We start from the raw sequence: 17,536 nt of genomic DNA, 5'->3' as shown, positions 1-17,536 counted from the left end.
CTTTAGCTCTTAGTTGGTGGGAAGAATCAGTGAATCGAGTGTAATTATTTTTACAAAATACACATTTAATGTAGTAACCATAGTCATATATTAAAGATCCCACCTTATCTATTGGCAATAGTATTTCTAAAGATGTGTATGATTAGTAGAAAAGTATACAGTGGCACTCAGGGGCCTCCCACCCTGGGAGCCAAACCCCCTCTCCAGGGCCTTGCATCCCATATCTCTCTGAAATTAATTTGGAAATGCTGGTCAGGAGGGCTAGCAAAAAGACGGCTGCAGATTACTTCACCTAGAACAAAGGGGAAGCAGAAACCCTGTGATTTTGCTCCTGTGGCCTTGCTCCTGGGGCAACACAGCTATGAATTATCCTTTCCTGATGCTGAATTGTAGGGTTACAATCCACTTCTTAATATTGTGTAGCAGGGTGGTTACCCCGCTCCTGCCTGAGGGGTTTAAAACAGCCCTGGCAGAGGGCTGGGGCAAAGGGGAAAGCTACTGGGCTGATTGGGGAAGTAGCCCCAGCTGGCCTGTATAAGAAGGCTGGGAGCCAAGAGCTCAAGAGTCTCTCTCTGTATTCAGAGAGAGAAGGGCCTGGCTGTAGCAAGCTAGAGATAGTGTACCTGAGTGGAGTATGGCTGGGGAGCTCCAGCCTGGATAGCCCCAGGCTGCAGCCTGGTAATAGGCCAAGGGGTACTGGGGATTGTAGAGGGCAGCCCAGGGCTAGGCCAAGGCAGCAGGTCCGAACCCAACCTTGCTGATGATGAGTGGCCTATACTGCAGTCTGCCCCAGAGAGTGGGGGCTAGCTGGTGACTGGCAGTGGCCTTCACCTGAGGTGAGGTGGGGTTAGTGGGTGGGGGTTCCCCTGGGAGGGGAGACCTAGCATATGTATGGGTATTGCCAGGGGGCAGCACCCAGAGCAAGGGGCAACAGGGGTCCTTGGAGGGACACGGGGGCCAGTGCAGAGGACAAGGCAGATCACTGGCCTGTAGAGGGCGCTCCAGAGACTGGTGAGCTAATTCCCTGGACGACCAGCAGGAGGTGCTGCAGAGGTGAGTCCGGACCTCTTACAATTGACTGAGAAAGATTCCCAAAAGCACTCAATGGGAGCAATTAGGCCAGTGCTGAACTCAATGGTAAAACAACTGACTTCAATGGAAGCAGAGGTAGGCTAATGCTAAACGCTTTTTAAAAAGCCACCCAATTATTTAAATTGTTACATTTAATCAAAGGCATTAATATGCATTTAAGTAACATACTGAAAATATGCTGAGAAATTGTTAGAGCCATTGCAAGCCACAAAACCTCACTCACCCACTCTTGTAATAGACCCATAATTTCTGGCTGAATTACTGAAGTCCTCTTTAAAGATTTAAAGTTACAGAGAATTCAACATTTATTCCAGTAGAAACCTGCAAGTGACCTAGGCCCCATATAGCAGAGAAAGGTGAAAAATCCCCAAGGTCTCTGCCCCCAAATATGATGGTCATTTGGACCCTGAGCATTTCAGCAAGACCCAACCTGGAAAAGAATACTCTGTAAGAACTCAGAGCCCTTCCTATCCAGTGTCACTGTTGCTCTAGAGCTGAAGAAAGTGTGGATGTTAAACTGTGTTCCCAAAACTAGGTTAGCATCAAAGTTGATTCAAAGAAAATGATGTGAACAAAATATATATATTTGTATTCACTTGTGCTCAAAAAAGGGGCAAATAGAAAGAGGCAAAATTAATCAGGAAATACTAACTTTAAATTTTTAAGAGGGTAGCACAAGTGATGGAAGTTAAAAATGAAAAAGTATTTGACACTCTGTAAAAAAATATAATAGACACATGTTTCCCCACAGTGACAATGCATCCCATATTTTTCATAGTGATATTATTATGATTGGTTATAGCATAATTATGATGCATTTTATGCAAGATAAATCATGTAAGGTATAATTGGAAAAGTTATGAATTGCTGAATATGATTATCCTATTTTTATGCATATTTCATTTTTATCTGAAGTTATGAATATTGACTATGTATCTGTATTTCAAATGTAGTTACACCTGGATAATGCCCACTAGACAAGATGCTTTCAGTCTAGCTAGTGGGTGGGGAAGGGCCTATTCAGGGCAATGGGCCATTAGGAAAGAATAGGCCTTAGGAGAAGCTTATCTCCCACCTGGGGAACCTTCCTGAGAATCCAACAGATAGCCTCCAAGTAATGGCTGCTATGACTCTACAAGGACATGTGACCAGACCACATGTCTGTGGACTCCATCTTGGGATGTCAATATTTTTCCACAGACTGGTTTGGGAACCAAGCAAGTGCAGCTTGCCCCTTAAGAATCTGCAACCTGCTTGTATCATCTCTTACAGTGAGAATCTGCTAATTCATATCCAATCTACCTAGTATATTTGGCTTAGTTTGTGTTTTTTGTTTATATGCTAGGTAATCTGCTTTGATCTGTTTGCTATCCCTTAAATCTATCTTTTGTAGTTAATAAATTTGTTTTTGCTTTATCTAAACCAGTGAGTTGGAGTGAAGTGTGTGGGAATCTTAGCTCAAGGGGCAAAGGCTATTGCATATTACTCTCTACATTGAAGGAGGGGGCGAACTTTATGAGCTTACTCTTTATAGTTCCCTGTGCAGTGCAAGAGGGTATAATTTTTGCGTTTATACTCCAGAGGGGGTGCATGCCTGGGGAGTTGCCTTAGCTGTAGCCTTTCCATTGTTGGTTCATTGCAGGGGCTGGACAGAGAGCCTGCATGTAACTGCAACTGCATGTGGCACTACCTGTATGAAGGCTGGTGTGTAAGTGTTTGCATGATTGGGATCTTACTGAAAGAAACAGTTCATTATCTATATAAAAATGAGGTTTCTGGTTTTGGTTGATATGTAAAATTAAATAGCAAATACTGCATAGCACTTATCTTTTATATCAGATGATTTGTTGGAATCTGGCACTGGAAGCCACTAGTCACCTTATTGTTATAAAATCCATCTTTATGGCATAGGACACAGGGACAGACACAAAAGGTTGGAAGCATAGAAGCATATCTTCATAAGTACTAAACAGTCCCCATTGTTGGATGACCAGAGTGAATCATCATTTATGTAGGTTATATCGAAGTTCACAATCTTCAAGTCCTTTTTAAGGTACATGTAATTCAATTTGTTTAACGTTCGAGCAAAGGCATATTTAGATGCACAGCTATATGCTTCCCAACTGTAGACCTTCTCAAAGTGCATGTCAAAATATGGATTATCCTAAAAAAAAATGGAGAGAATGAAATTACTAGCTTTATAGGCACTGGAACAGCAATATTTATTGTTTTATGCTTAGCCACCTTATAGTCTTTATCTCACTATAATGGATTCATGAAATATTAGCACTGGACTTCAGAAATATTTCCACAATCCATAGACATTCCTACAGGGGTGGTTCTTTTAAATTTTTACCAAGAATGCCCTAAAACAGTCTGTAATCAGGTATAACTCTCAATGATGTGAGCACGGGTTTCAGGATTTGTCCAAATGAACACACTACAACTTATGACAATTATAAGACACAATTTTAAAATGTACAGGACTGTAATATTGTCCAAAATGTACTGTATGAAAAGCACTTATCTCCTATTATAAATAAATTCCCCTATCAAATTAAGAGTATTGATTGCCTTCTTTGCCTATATTGCAGATTTCTAGGTTTACTGGCTCCTCTGCTTGCTTAATGCTAACAATGGCTTTGAAATTAAACCTGTTAAATTAAACTTTGTGAATGTCATTAGCTGTAGTTTATTATGAACATTTATCCTAATGTTAATGACTTTATGATTAAATCTTTTTTCATCAGAAATAAGACAGCCTTTGATCATACCCTCCTATGAAAAAAAAACCTGTGGGAGGAGGTTCTGGAATAGGAAATCTCTGGGACGATTCCCTCAGATAGCTCCCTCAATCACTGCATTATGGGAGTGGAGTTCAGTGTAGCCATGCTATGAGCAAGTCCTTCTGGCTGCCATGGCTGTGGGAGCTCTGGGATATGACGAGAGGAAAGATAAATCAGCCCTAAACTGTTATTTTTTTGGCCTAAGCTGCATGGAGCCAGGAGGGGCTGGGAGTGGTTGGACATGTCGTCCACCCCCTACCCTAATTCACCCAGATTTACCATAAACACAGAGTGCATAAAGTACTCAAAGTATGGGAAGGGAGATGTGACTGACCCTCCCCCCTCATGGGCATGAGCGGAGTGTCATGTTCTTGTACCAGACATGGACGAGCTACACAGCTTGCATATACACTCCAGATGTGTTCATCATAAAATCCTTTCAGGCTTTGCCAGGTATGGCTGATATTTGTTTAAATAAGGTATTTTACATATATACACACACACACACCTAGTGACTGAACAGTAAAATACAATTTAGCATTCCATTACATCTCCCCCTTTAAGTTCTACATTCCCACCATTTACAATATTTACACTATCACACACTTTGTTCAGTATGGATCAGTCTGTTAAGTATCTCTGAAATGTGTTAAATTTCTAATTACATGATCCGAACACAACAACTCGGTCATCTAGCTAGCTGCAATGACTGTCTCTGGTCAGTTTGGAATCTGAGTGTTCTTCATGTTCTGCATCTGCCATTTGTAGAGTTTGTTCAGCTCATTGTTCTTTCTGAGGAACAAACCGTAGATGTTGACAGTTTTTGTTGAACTCTCCACTGTTGGTCTCAATCACATGATCGTAGTGCTGAATTATTTCTTTAGAGCAGCTGCAGTTGTCCATCCCTTTTCTCCATCTAATTTGACAAAAACATGGTCGCCAGGTGGTAGATCTGGCAGTTCTCTAACCAAGTGATATCTGTTGTAAAAGTGTTCATAAGCTTTTTTTTTTTTAGCCTTTTTATCCTATTGGGCTACTTCATGTCTGGTCATGTTGGAGATAGAACTACTGCTCAAGTTTTGGAAAAGAACCTGAGTTGTCTTCCCATCAGGAGTTTTGCTGGACTGTATCCAGTAGCTGCTGTTGGCATTGATCTGTTACTCAGAAGAACAAGGAATGGATCTTCCTGCTGTAGGATTTTCTTGGCTGTGTGTACAGCTTTCTTAGCATCTCCTTTTGCTTGTGGGCAATGTGGGCTGCTAATAATATGATCAAAATCATATTTCATTCAGAATGACTTACATTCTGCTGCAGTGAATTGTAGTCTGTCGTCTGTCATTAGTTTTTCCAGAATACAGAAGTGATCAAAAGATAATTTTCAATTTCTCAGTAACACTATGACACGTTATTTCTTTCAAGTGCATTATTTCTATATACCTGGAAAAACAATCCACTCCAAACAGATTTTGATGCCCTCTGAATTTGCATAAATCTGCATCTAGTCTCTTCCAAAGAGACTCTTCGGTAGGTATGTTTTATATACTGTATGGTTCAGCATTGTCTTTGTGGATTTGTACTGGATCTCATTTCGAAAGTCCCCTATTATCATATCTGTCATCAATTTCTTTCACTAGCCCATAAGGGCTGCCATATTGCAGCTGAGAAGGTTGTTGGTCTTTGATCCTAGGCACTCTGAACAATTGGAAAAAGGCAACCAGAGTGCCCATCTTTAAAAAAAGGGAAGGAGAATCTGGGGAACTACAGACTGGTCAGCCTCACCTCAATCCATGGAAAAATCATGGAGCAGGTCCTCAAGGAATCCATTTTGAAGCACTTGGAGGAGAGGAAGGTGATCAGGAACAGTCAACATGGATTCACCAAGGGCAAGTCATGCCTGACTACCTGATTGCCTTCTGTGATGAGATAACTGGCTCTGTGGATATGGGGAAAGTGATGGACATCATATACCTTGACTTTAGCAAAGCTTTTGATATGGTCTTTCACAGTATTCTTGCCAGTAAGTTAAAGTATGGATTGGATGAATGGACTATAAGGTGGACAGAAAGCTGGCTAGATTGTCAGGCTCAACAGGTAGTGCTCAACGGCTCAATGTCTAGTTGGCAGCCGGTACCAAGCGGAGTGCCCCAGGGGTCAGTCTGGGGCTGGTTTTGTTCAACATCTTCATTAATCATCTGGATGATGGGATAGATTGCACCCTTTGCAAGTTCGCGGATGACACTAAGCTGCGGGGAGAGGTAGATACGCTGGAGGGTACGGATAGGGTCCAGAGTGACCTAGACAAATTGGAGGATTGGGCCAAAAGACCTCTAAGGTTCAATAAGGACAAGTGCAGAGTCCTGCACTTAGGGTGGAAGAATCCCAGGCACTGCTACAGGCAGGGGGCTGACTGGCTACACGGCAGTTCTGCAGAAAAGGACCTGGAGATTACAGTGGATTAGAAGCTGGATATGAACAGTGTGCCCTTGTTGCCAAGAAGGCTAATGGCATATTGGGCTGCATTAGTAGGAGAATTGCCAGCAGATCAAGGGAAGTGATTATTCCTCTCTATTCGGAACTGGTGAGGCTACATCTGCAGTACTGCATCCAGTTTTGTGCTCCCCCACTAAAGAAAGGATGTGGAAAAATTGGAGGGAGTCCAGCAGAGGGCAACAAAAATGATTAGGGGGCTGGAACATGACTTAAGAGGAGAGGCTGAGGGAAATGGGGCTATTTAGTCTGCAGAAGAGAAGAGTGAGGGGGAATTTGATAGCAGCCTTCAACTACCTGAAGGGGGGGGTTCCAAAGAGGATGGAGCTCAGCTGTTCTCAGTGGTGGCAGATGACAGCACAAGCAGCAATGGTCTCAAGTTGCAATGGGGGAAGTCTAGGTTGGCTATTAGGAAAAACTATTTCACCAGTGGTGAAGCACTGGAATAGGTTACCTAGGAAGGTGGTGGAATCTCCATCCTTAGAGGTTTTTAAAGCCTGCCTTGACAAAGCCCTGGTGGGGATGATTTAGTTGTGGTTGCTCCTGCTTTGAGCAGGGGGTTGGACTAGATGACCTTCTGATTTTCTATGAATGCATAGCTTTTATCTTTGTAAACAGTTTCTGTGATGAACTGGTACATGCAGTTCAGAATACCTCCAGGGCTACTCAGAGCTGTGTCTGGCGACTTAAGCTGTGGGAGGGGTTAAAGTGATTGTACATCCCTTCTGAGAGGACTGAGACATCAACTCCTGAGTCAGTTTTAAAGTCAGTAGTCTTGCCCTGAATATTCAGTTTCACTCTCCAGGCAGGCTCTGTCATCACAAGTGATAGATTCCAGAAACAATTACTTTTGATTGTCTAGAATATGAATCAACTCCCTGACTGCTTTGGTGCAGCAAACAGACGCAGACATGTCCATATATTGTACAATTATTACACCATGTGCCTCAGCTGGAAATGCATCATCTCTTGGGATATGTCTTTTTCCACACTGTGATGGGTGTTCAACCCACACTTGCCCTGAAAATGTTAATGAAGGCAAAGAAAGCAGTTAATTAATCCAACAGGCCACAGCTGAGGGTAATCAGGTGGCCAAGTAATCCCTTGAATGAGTAAAGGAGTCCAGGTCTGAGCTGGGCTGGACTTATAAAGATAGGAAATTGTAAGCAGTGGGGGCTGCTGAGAAAGGGCAGACACTCTCTGGAAATGGGGAGGAGTGTTTGGAGACTGCAGAGTGAGTAGGATGCAGTCATTTCCTGGGAAGAGGGAGAAGGGTTTTGGAGCTGGTAGACCCAGAGAGAGAAGGGGGACCAGTGGTTGGAAGCAGTCTAGGGAAGGTGCAGTGAGGGTTAGGAGAGGAAAGCTCAGGACTGTTGAGGGTCCCTGGACTGGAACCCAAGTAGAGGGCAGGCCTGGGTTCCCCTACCAGCTACTGGGGAGTGGCCTGGGCATTGCAGATGCTAGACAGACAGCAGGTCTGGAAAGACTCTGAATTCCCTAGAAGGTGAGGATCTTAGTGACCTGGCTGAAGGGCTGAGTCATGATGAGGATGCCACGGTTCCTGGAGTGAGGTGGATCTGCAGAGGGAGAGGACGATGGGATAGGCACCACCTGAAGAAAGTGCACCACCTGGCAGAACTAATCCCCAGGGTGGCCAGCAGGAGGTGTCACTGTGTGAGTGGACCCTGTGACACATACCTTGTGCATGTTGGCTGGAATTTATTCTTTTTAGATTGGGAGTTCTCTCTCTTTGCCACAGGGGTTTTATTATGATGCCTTTTAACACTCAAGTGTCTGTTATAGCTTCTAGGCTAGTTTCAGGCTTTTCAAGTTGCTCCTGCCTTTTGTTCTGTTTGACTAATTCTGACTGTTTTGCTATCTGTATAGCTGTGGCTAGGGTTAAATCTCTCTGCAGTTGTAGCTGCTGTGAAAGGTTTTAATCTGTTAACCCAATTACCAGTCTGTAATGGGGTCAGGACTCATCACCGCTGGCGCCTCCTGCTCGTTGCTCCAGGAATTAGCTCTTGTCAGCCGTGGAGCACCTTCTGCGCGTGCTGTCTCGCCCATTGTCTGCTCTGCTGGTTGGGACCGCATTGTTCCCTGCTCAGAGGCATCTGCTTCAGGACACTACCCTCTGGCAGTACCCACTACTCCAGTCTCACCCCCTTCTGGGGGGAGGGGAGGTTAACATCAGTCCTTTAGCTTGCACCTGCCTCAGTGGCCAGCCACAACCCCAAAGTCTAGCCCCTCACCTCAGGGGCAAGTTGCAGTCTATTTTGGCCACACTCCTGTGGCCAGGTGAAGTGCAAGGCGGGGGGGGGGGAAGGAGAGACCCAGGCCCACCTGCTACTCTGGGTCCCGACCCAGGGACCCTGTAGCAGCAGCCTCTCTCTGCCCTCCTTCTCTCCCCTCCTGTCCGCCTATCTTCCCTGGGCCACTTCCCCTTTGGCCCCGTGCACCTTCTCGACCCTTTTTATCAGGAGCCGCAGCCTGGCAGGTAACTGGGCCAGAGCTCTCCTCTGCTCCCCTGAGCCTGCCCAGCACTGCTCTGTCAAAGGTGCTATCTCCTTAACTCAAAAACAACAAGGAGTCTGGTGGCACCTTAAAGACTAACAGATTTATTTGGGCATAAGCTTTTGTGGGTAAAAAAAACCTCACTTCTTCAGATGCATGGAGTGAAAGTTACAGATGCAGGCATCTAACTTTCACTCCATGCATCTGAAGAAGTGAGGTGTTTTTTTTTTACCCATGAAAACTTATGTCCAAATCTTAGTCTTTAAGGTGCCACTGGATTCCTTGTTTTTTTGTGGATACAGACCAACACAGCTACCCCCTGATAGGACTCCTTACCTCAGGAGCCAGTCCTCCCCCTTACTAGTCTCCTTTGCTAGGCAGGCTTTATATGGGGTCAACCCCAGTCCTGACTGGCTCTCCATAGGCCTTTGCTGATCGGCTGCTGGTCTGCGCAGCCTCTCTGGCTTGTTCCAGCCCTTTTTCTCATGGAGTGTGGCGGCCACCCCACTACAGTCTGATATTTTCACGTCTTGCCTTCCCTAAAATCAGTTTTCAAACAATGTACACAGCTCTTATAAAACATTCAACATTTTCCCCTGGTTCTTGAATTCCCTGGTGAAAACATGCTCTTTCATAAACATTTCTATGAGGTATAGAGAGGTATAGAGTATGCATCAAACATAGTCAGAACCCTTTCATAGTTATCTTTGACTATTTTCAGTGAAGTCAAAGGACTTAAAGATATGCTCTGCTTGCTTCCCCATAGCATAAAATAAAGACAATAGCTGTATATCTCCAGTTTCTTGGTTCAGCTTGGTTGCCATGCAAAATCTTGCAAAATATTATTTCCAGTCTTTCCATTCTGAAGGTTTATCGAAGTTGAAATTCTCTAGGGCATTGAAGAGTGGTACGTTGATGAGATCCTGAAACCTTTGTTGCTTTGTTTCTTCTGTCTGCAACCTTTGTAGCCTTTTCCCTTCTGTTTCTATTCTTTACTCCTGACACCAGGTCATGTTGTTCTGTATCAGATATGGACTGGCTGTACAGCTTGCCTTTAAGATATATTCATCATAAGATCCCTTAATGCTCTGCCAGGTATGGCTGAGGTTTGTTTAAAGGAAGTACTGTATTTCACACACAGCCATCTAGTGGCTGAACAGTATAATACAATTTAGCATTCCATTGAAGAGAGAGGTGTGAAGAGGGACAATCTTTTGGGGGTGAATGATTCAGACCAAGCTTTGTTTTTCTTGGAAGAAAATTGCACTGATTTTTTTCTTTGAGAACTCTGCATGAATTCATTTTTATGTAGAATTTATTGCAGTATTTGTACTTGGATTCTATTCATTTGGCTGAATATCTATTAAAATCTTGTATTGAAAATACCTTATTGCATTTACCTCAATGCACCTTCATCTTCTGTAAAACTGAATTTAATTCTGTCTCTGGGTTTGTTCTGATGTCTGTTTTTACTGCCAATTTTGCCCCTTCCATAGCTACACATGAATTACTACTAATTTGAATCCTTTAGCTGCAGGTCCAGTGATTAGGGCACTAGGCTAGGACTTGGAAATTAAACCTGGATCTCCCTAGTCTGCTATACACTTTGTGTGTGAACTTGGGCAAGTCACTTAGCTTCTCTGTGCTTCAGTTCTGTATCTTAAAATGGGGATAATAGTACTTCCCCAACTTACTGGGGTGTTGTGAAGATAAATACATTAAAAGATTTGCAGGTGCTCAGATTAGTGATGAGGGCTGTATAAGTATCAAAGATATATACATCCTGTTTACTCATGAAAAACATTCAGAGGAACCAAGTAAAGTAATGTGAGCAAGATTTAGTCCCAAATATTTAAAGATTGCAGTTCATGGGAATGCAGTTGCTAGCTCCATGTCTTTGGGTCCACCTCTTTTTTCATTATATCTGTGGAGGTTTTCATGGGAAAGCTCCAGTGTAATAAAATAGTGTGTGGTCACTACATCTATTTAAAAAGAGTAAATCATTAAGTGTCTTAGGCCTTGTTTAGGTGCACGTGGACTTAATCTTTAAGTGATTTAGTTAAACCCGTGCAAGTTTGTATACAAACACTAATTTAGTTTTTTTAATTTTGAAAAAGCAAGATTAAATCAAGATTTGTTAGTTAAAGGTCCATGTTTCCACTCCATATCTATAGGTGCAGGCTACCTTCTGGGCACACAAATTTGTGCCACTTACTTCTCCACTCTGCAACACTTGGGAATGTTCAGGGACTAGGCATGGTCTGGGGATTCCCTGGCAGCACAGCAGTAGGCAGATGCTCTTGCATCCTGAAGATCTGCTGAGAGCCATGAGGACCTCAGAATTTGTGAGCTAAGGGGGCAGAATCCCCAGATGCTGCTTCCACTGATAGGAATAATTTTGTCCCCACACCTTGCAGAACTTTATATAAAGTTCTGCAAGTTGAAACTCTGGAATTTTCCTCATCTTTACTCAGGTTATTCCAAGTTCAAATGTAAGTAACTCAACTGAAGACATTGAGTTAAATTTTCCTCTTAGTTACACCAATGTTAATCTACTGATCTACTCCAGATTTACACTGGTGTAGCTGAGGTCAAAAAGTGACTGGGAAAATCTCTATTACGAGGTCCAGCTGTAGGCACCAGCAAAGCAAGCACGTGCTTGGGGCGGCACAATTCTAGGGGCAGCATTCCAGCCATTCTTTTTGCTTGGAGTGGCAAAAAACCTAGAGCCGGCCCTGTCTATTTCTACAATGACATACAAGCAAGAAATAGGCCATCTTGACTCTCATATCTAAGCTGAGTTTACAGAGCTGACAAAAAAAAAATTATTGTAAGTGGAGCAAATGTGATCTGGAGTCTCTGACAAATGATAAATCTGTATCCCCATTATGCCACTTTTTTTTACAGAATCTTTCTTAGTAGAACTGCACCTCATCTGTTGTCAAATTGTAACAAATGCATTGTGCTAATAGAAACTTACAATAAAATACAGCACTTACAGTGTCTGCTTCTTTTCCATCAATCATCTCCAGATCTTTCAAAAGCCACTTTTCAGCCATTTCATATTTCTCATCCAGATCTATTCTAAAGTGTTTCACCATAGATATTTCTACTTCTCCACCTTTAGTCACTGCAAGACAAAAAACTAGTTTACTCAAACAGACAATTGGTTTCCAAAATGTCTGAAAATGAAATACTTCATCAAGCTGCATTTTAAACAATAGTTTAAAAACTAGAGCTATATGAAACTTGATGGGTTTGTTTGCACAGCGAGCAGAATTTAGCCCAATGTTTGCAGCCCATAAACTCTATTTGCTTTTAATAGATTCTTTTTTCACCCTAACCCAGCCTGTAAAGACTAATCTTGTTTGTGGGAAAGCTTTGTTGTTGGGTTTACTAAAGAATACACTCATTAAGGCCCTGATCCTGCCTTTAGATCTGTGCAAGTAGATCCTCATGTGTCTGGAATCCTACTTACTTCAGTTGTGCACCATGCACATGCAAAGGTCCACTGAGTTGATGGACTGTGACCAAAATCAGTTCTGAGTCTGTGCATTTACATTAATGTTTGTATACTTCCTATGAATGGAAGATCTGTTTTCCTATAAAATATTAATAGAATACAAAACAAATAACATGTAGTATTTAAGAAATAGTACTTGAAGTTCCAACTTGTCTGTGATTATCTTCTGCTAATAGGGAGTAAGTGAAGGAAGGATAGAAAAACTCTTCATAATCCTCATCAATATTAATTAATTAATTGCATTAAGCACTGAAAAGGAGATCAGTATTGTGGATTATGCATGTGAATTAGTGGGGGATACTGGAATTTGAACACCTATATTAGGTAGGTTTATTTTCTTTTTTAATTGTCAGATGGTGTCTATGGCTTCATACAAAGATTTGTAACTCCGGCACCCTTCTGAGAAGTGGTACACCTCTGACCTAATGGCCTGCTTCTTCAGCATAGTACTCCAAAACCATTCTTCCCCTGCAGCTGCAGCCTGACCTCTCCACTAGACATCATCACATACCCTCTGGGGGAGTGATCTGGTCTGAGAGTAGAAAGCTGTAGAAAAAGGGTGAAGACCAGTACTAGAAGCACAGCATGTTTTTAAAATGGAATTCCTGGACATCTGGCAATAACTTCTTCCTATCCAAATTTCTTTTGCCCTGACTTGTTAGCAAGAAATTGGTAGTCCCTGTGGAGGAAGTTTTATGCTTTTTTTGTCAATCATTTTACTGTACTTAAAAAAAGAAACAGTTTTAAAATAAAAACAAGTGTAGGGCCTGATCTTGCAAATTCTTGCTAAAGTGTATAACTCCATTTACAGAAGAGGGATTACTCCCATGTGCAAGGGTTTACTGGGTTAAGCCCATATTTCATCCTGAAATACAGAGACAAACCCAAAACAACAAATACACTGAATATAGTTTTTCCTGCAAATGCACAGTAAAACAGGGTGGCTTGCTTTTTTTCTTCCTGGCCCTGTCTGTTGGGAAACCCAACTAATTACTGCTTTTTTTTCTAGTGCTAGGCTCTAGACTCCAACTAGGAGTTAAAATCATGACATCTGAGAAGAACATGTGTTAAGAAACAGCCCTAGAAGTAGTGAAGTCCTAGCTCATCTAAAATATGTCCTCACTTCTTTGGTAATTTAGGTTATCCAAGTTCCTATTCCTCATATTCCCGTGACAAATTGTATATCAGCATTTCTCAGATTTCCCATTTAATTTAGGTTTGAAATTTCTTCTTGGGGGAGAGGAGCCACATTATAGTGCCTTGGATTGTTTAAATTGTTTCCTGGGGTGTTTTAAAGAAGAAAGAGATGCAGTTTGGGGATGCTTGTATTTTCCAATGGATGATATTAAGATGTCATTGCAATCCCTCCTAACCACATCAAAACGCAGTTGCTAAAAATGGCTAGACATCTCTACGTTTCAGTTTTGCCACTAATTGGGTTGATTAGTGATTCAATGTAGGGGAGTATATAATATCCTAATTCCAGACTTTTACCATTTGCCACTATGAAAGTGAAGAGAGACAATATTGAGAATATGGCATGGAAATAGCAGCATTTATCTACCTGCATTGTGGTTTTATTGTAGTATAGCTTTAAATGGGATAGTCTGCTAAAGGTTTCTGTTTGCATCTATGCAAATATTTGGTTTACAATATTTTCTTTCTTACAAGCTATTGACAGGCATAATACAGGTTAACCAGGAAGAATAAATTGAGACTACTATTGAAAGGATAAGATTTTAGGTAGAATGTTTTGATCTTACACTAATTGTGCTGCTAGAATATATACTTGTGAAGAATTAGAAAACATTTGTCTGTATTTAAAGGATATTAAAACAGTAACAATTTTGTTTTAAAAGATTTCATGCCTGATATTTGTACACCTTCTAAATGCACAAAAATACCAACCTGTTTTCAGCATTCACAGAATTTTTTAAAATTAAAACAAATTTGGGCTCCTTTTCTCCTAATCCCTTATGGATACTGCACAAAGCCATCACCCTTCTGACCTTATATGATATCACTGGGAGGCTCTATTCAAGAAACTTCCAGGATTAGAAAGAGCTGTTTAGGTCAGGATTAAGGACTGTATCCTGCAAGGTGCTGAGCAACTTGAACTCTCAGTGACTACAGTAGGAATTGGAGGATGCTCACCAACTTTCAAGATCAGATTTACTCTGTGCCCACCACTTACCCAACTATGTTAGAGTGGGGGGGGGTTCTCTCTCACACACACGTGCGCGCGCACACACTCACTCTCCATTCTTAAATTTCAGTATATTTTCCATTATGTCTACAGAGATTCTCCATTAGGTGAATTTGTTTAGATTTCTTCACTGGTTTGTTCTTTTTATTCTGTGGAAACAACACTCAAATATTTCAGAAGGAGCTTTTGCTCTCTTTTTTCCCTTTGAATGTTCTATAACAACTTTAATCTGATTTTTAAAAAATGTATCATAGTTGTACAAACTATCAACCTTCACAAAAATTCCTGAAGCCCATATGTAGCACATGGTTTGAACCTCAAGAACAAAAAGGGAGCAGAAAGTAATATTCACTTCTACCTACTAATCATTTATAAATTCCCTAATTCTGAACAGCTTTCAGTGGTATAAAAACAATACATTTAGAAATCAATGAAATTGTATTTCACTAGGTGATATTTATTAAATAGGCATTGACAAATTTATATAGCAGACACATTTGAAATTTTTTTGTAAATATTCTAGTAATAAGGTTGTGCCACTGTGAACAATCTTACTTTATTATAGTAATGAACATTCACAATCCCTTGGCTTAAACAAAGATGTACTTCAGGCAATGAATAACAAGAAACTATACTTAAACACAATGAGGGGATGGGGACTGCAAACACTAAAAAAAGAGGAAGAGAACATGTTTACTGAAGAATGTTATGGTTATTATAAAAATACAATTAGTATTATAAAATGGCAGTCTTTTAAAGGCAATTAGCTACACAAAATGTTTGCAAATAGTCAATACAAAATGTTAGAAAACTATTCACAATCTCATTTTTGTGTATTATAAACAACTATGTATCTGGTGCTTTTCAGAACTGGTCTGAAGTAGGGGAAAAATGCATACTCCTTTCCAACCCTATTTTCAACTTCCTAAATGTTGGCTACAACTTTCCAAAAGTGCAGGGATTCTGAGCAATGCAGTAGGTGTCATGCTGTAGACAAGGAAATGCCCCGAACTAGATACAAATGACAAACCTAGAGAGACTTCAGACAAGGCTAATGGTTTCAGACTCCTCTTGCTTTATGCATGTCCACATTTTAAGACTGCAAAGGAACTGCTTGATTGAGACTGACAGCAGAGACAGCAATCTGGCAACATACTGGCCTGTCCCAAAAGATTCCAACCCATTTAATGCCATTAACTACAGCGGGAGGAAGTGTTGCAGTTTAGTTGCTCGCCACTTATTTCAAATACAAGCTCGCATTATAGGCTCCGCTACTTTTTATTCAGGCAACATTCCCATTGAAGTCAATGGGAGTTATGCCCGCATTTAATCGTGCGGGATCAAGCCCTATATATATATTATTGCCCAACATCATAGGACCAAATTCTTCACTGATTTACCCTTTTCTTGTTCAAACGATTTATTTCAGTGGCGATGCCCTGCTATAACACAGGGCGGCAAATTTTACACTCCCCCTTCTCTTCTCGCTGCGTGAACAGTTTGTATCCACTCTCAGCGATGCATTTGGAAAACGCATGTGGCTAAGGGGCTATCCAGTTACTGTTCTATACTGTCACTCGCTTTATTACCACACACAATGTGCTTGGGCCAGAGGCTATTCCTAAACATCCTCATGTGGAAATCTCGGATCCTTCTTACTATGCAATTATAATCTGTTGCACATACTGTGAATTAATGAAAGCGACGCTTTAAGCCTTCCATTTAACAAAGGAAGATCCTTCAGACAATGGACAGCGGCGCAGGCACGATCGTAAAATGTAGGCTATATTCGTGTCAACAGCCAACATAAAGCAACAAGGCCCCAGACACCCGTCTCCTCGGGTTTAAGGTTAGGAGTCTGGCGCGCAGCGGAGCAAAGGTAGCTGTCAGTTACACTTCACCAAGAAGAGAGCCACACGGTCTCACGTACGAGGCTTCTGTGCTATCTTTGCTTGTATCTACACTTGGTTTAATATCGAAACAAGCGCCCTGCGTTTGTTTCAATTATACTAGGCCAAAGCCTAAGTTGGACGCAGGATCATTAGTTAAAAACCTTTCTGAGAGGAGCAGCACTTCCTAAGAGTTCAGTACACCGCCGTCCCCTCCCACCGACCCTGCTATTCCCACCACGGGACAAGTCTCTGCTCTAAGGGCAGTTGTCCAGACCGCCACGGGGAAAGAGCTTGCATTAGAGCCCTTTGAATACAACTTCAAAATAGTTCATCAGTCTAGTACCATGCACATTCCACATGCAAGTATTCCAGGATCTGCGAAACGGGAAGGTGCAAGGTCAGGTGCCAGGCCAGCGTGCTGCAGGGAGACTCGGAGTCACAAAACTAGGGCAAACGTTCCCCTCCAGCGCCTGGCACCGTTGCTATCAATATAAGAGCCTGATGTGCAATGCAGATGTTGAAATGCACCTAGTGACCAATGCAAATCAGGGCCCGAGCTGGGCCCGCAGCAGGACCCAGCATCGTTCGCAGGCTCGCTGGGAGCCCGCAGCCCGGACGCGCGTGGGAGAGGGCGAGCCCGCCGCTTGCTCGCAGAGCGCGGGGCTCCTTCCTAGAGACCGATACACCTGCCCCCGCCGCCCCTGCGTTACCTGCGGCACAGAGGTAAAACGTGTCGTGGGCTGAGCACTCGATCTCTATGAACTCCCGCAGGCTCTGCCCCAGGGGGTGAAACAGCTTCTTTTGCAAGTCTTCTTTCACCAGCGAGGACATTTCCTTCGCGGCAGGCGAGGCTGATGGTGACTCTCTCTCTCTCTGGGTCTCTTGCTGCCCCGTTTCGCGGCTCCCGAGCAGGTGCCCGGGGGTCTCGGTCTCTGCAGACACCCCGATCAGGCCTCAGACAAACCTCCAACTTCCCAGCCTCCTGACAAGAGCAGCCGCCTGCCGCCACTCGCGCCCAGCACTGACTCTCTGCGGC

General features: G+C 42.5%; 1 protein-coding gene across 1 annotated transcript; it reads right to left on the bottom strand.

Annotated features, from left to right (window-relative positions):
- Window positions 1-2,944: 2,944 nt before the first annotated feature.
- EXOC1L (exocyst complex component 1 like) lies at window positions 2,945-17,331 on the bottom strand. Its single transcript, XM_054029398.1, has 3 exons — window positions 17,211-17,331; window positions 11,879-12,009; window positions 2,945-3,256 (listed from the first exon to the last, which is right to left on the bottom strand). The coding sequence occupies exons 1-3, from the start codon at window positions 17,329-17,331 to the stop codon at window positions 2,993-2,995; spliced, it is 516 nt and encodes a 171-aa protein (XP_053885373.1). The 3' UTR covers window positions 2,945-2,992.
- Between the last annotated feature and the right edge of the window lie 205 nt (window positions 17,332-17,536).

This window comes from Malaclemys terrapin, chromosome 5 (assembly GCF_027887155.1).
Source record: "Malaclemys terrapin pileata isolate rMalTer1 chromosome 5, rMalTer1.hap1, whole genome shotgun sequence".
Taxonomy (NCBI): Eukaryota; Metazoa; Chordata; order Testudines; family Emydidae; genus Malaclemys; species Malaclemys terrapin.
The sequence above is the reverse complement of the archived record's forward strand: the minus strand, read 5'-3'. Positions and strand labels throughout refer to the sequence as shown.

Coding starts and splice junctions, on each gene's coding strand:
- EXOC1L (XM_054029398.1), bottom strand. CDS start 17,331: ATGTCCTCGCTGGTGAAAGAAGACTTGCAAAAGAAGCTGTTTCACCCC. Junction 12,010..17,210: donor GTTTTACCTCTGTGCCGCAG/GTAACGCAGGGG, acceptor TTTGTCTTGCAG/TGACTAAAGGTGGAGAAGTA. Junction 3,257..11,878: donor ATGGAAAAGAAGCAGACACT/GTAAGTGCTGTA, acceptor ATTTTTTTTTAG/GATAATCCATATTTTGACAT.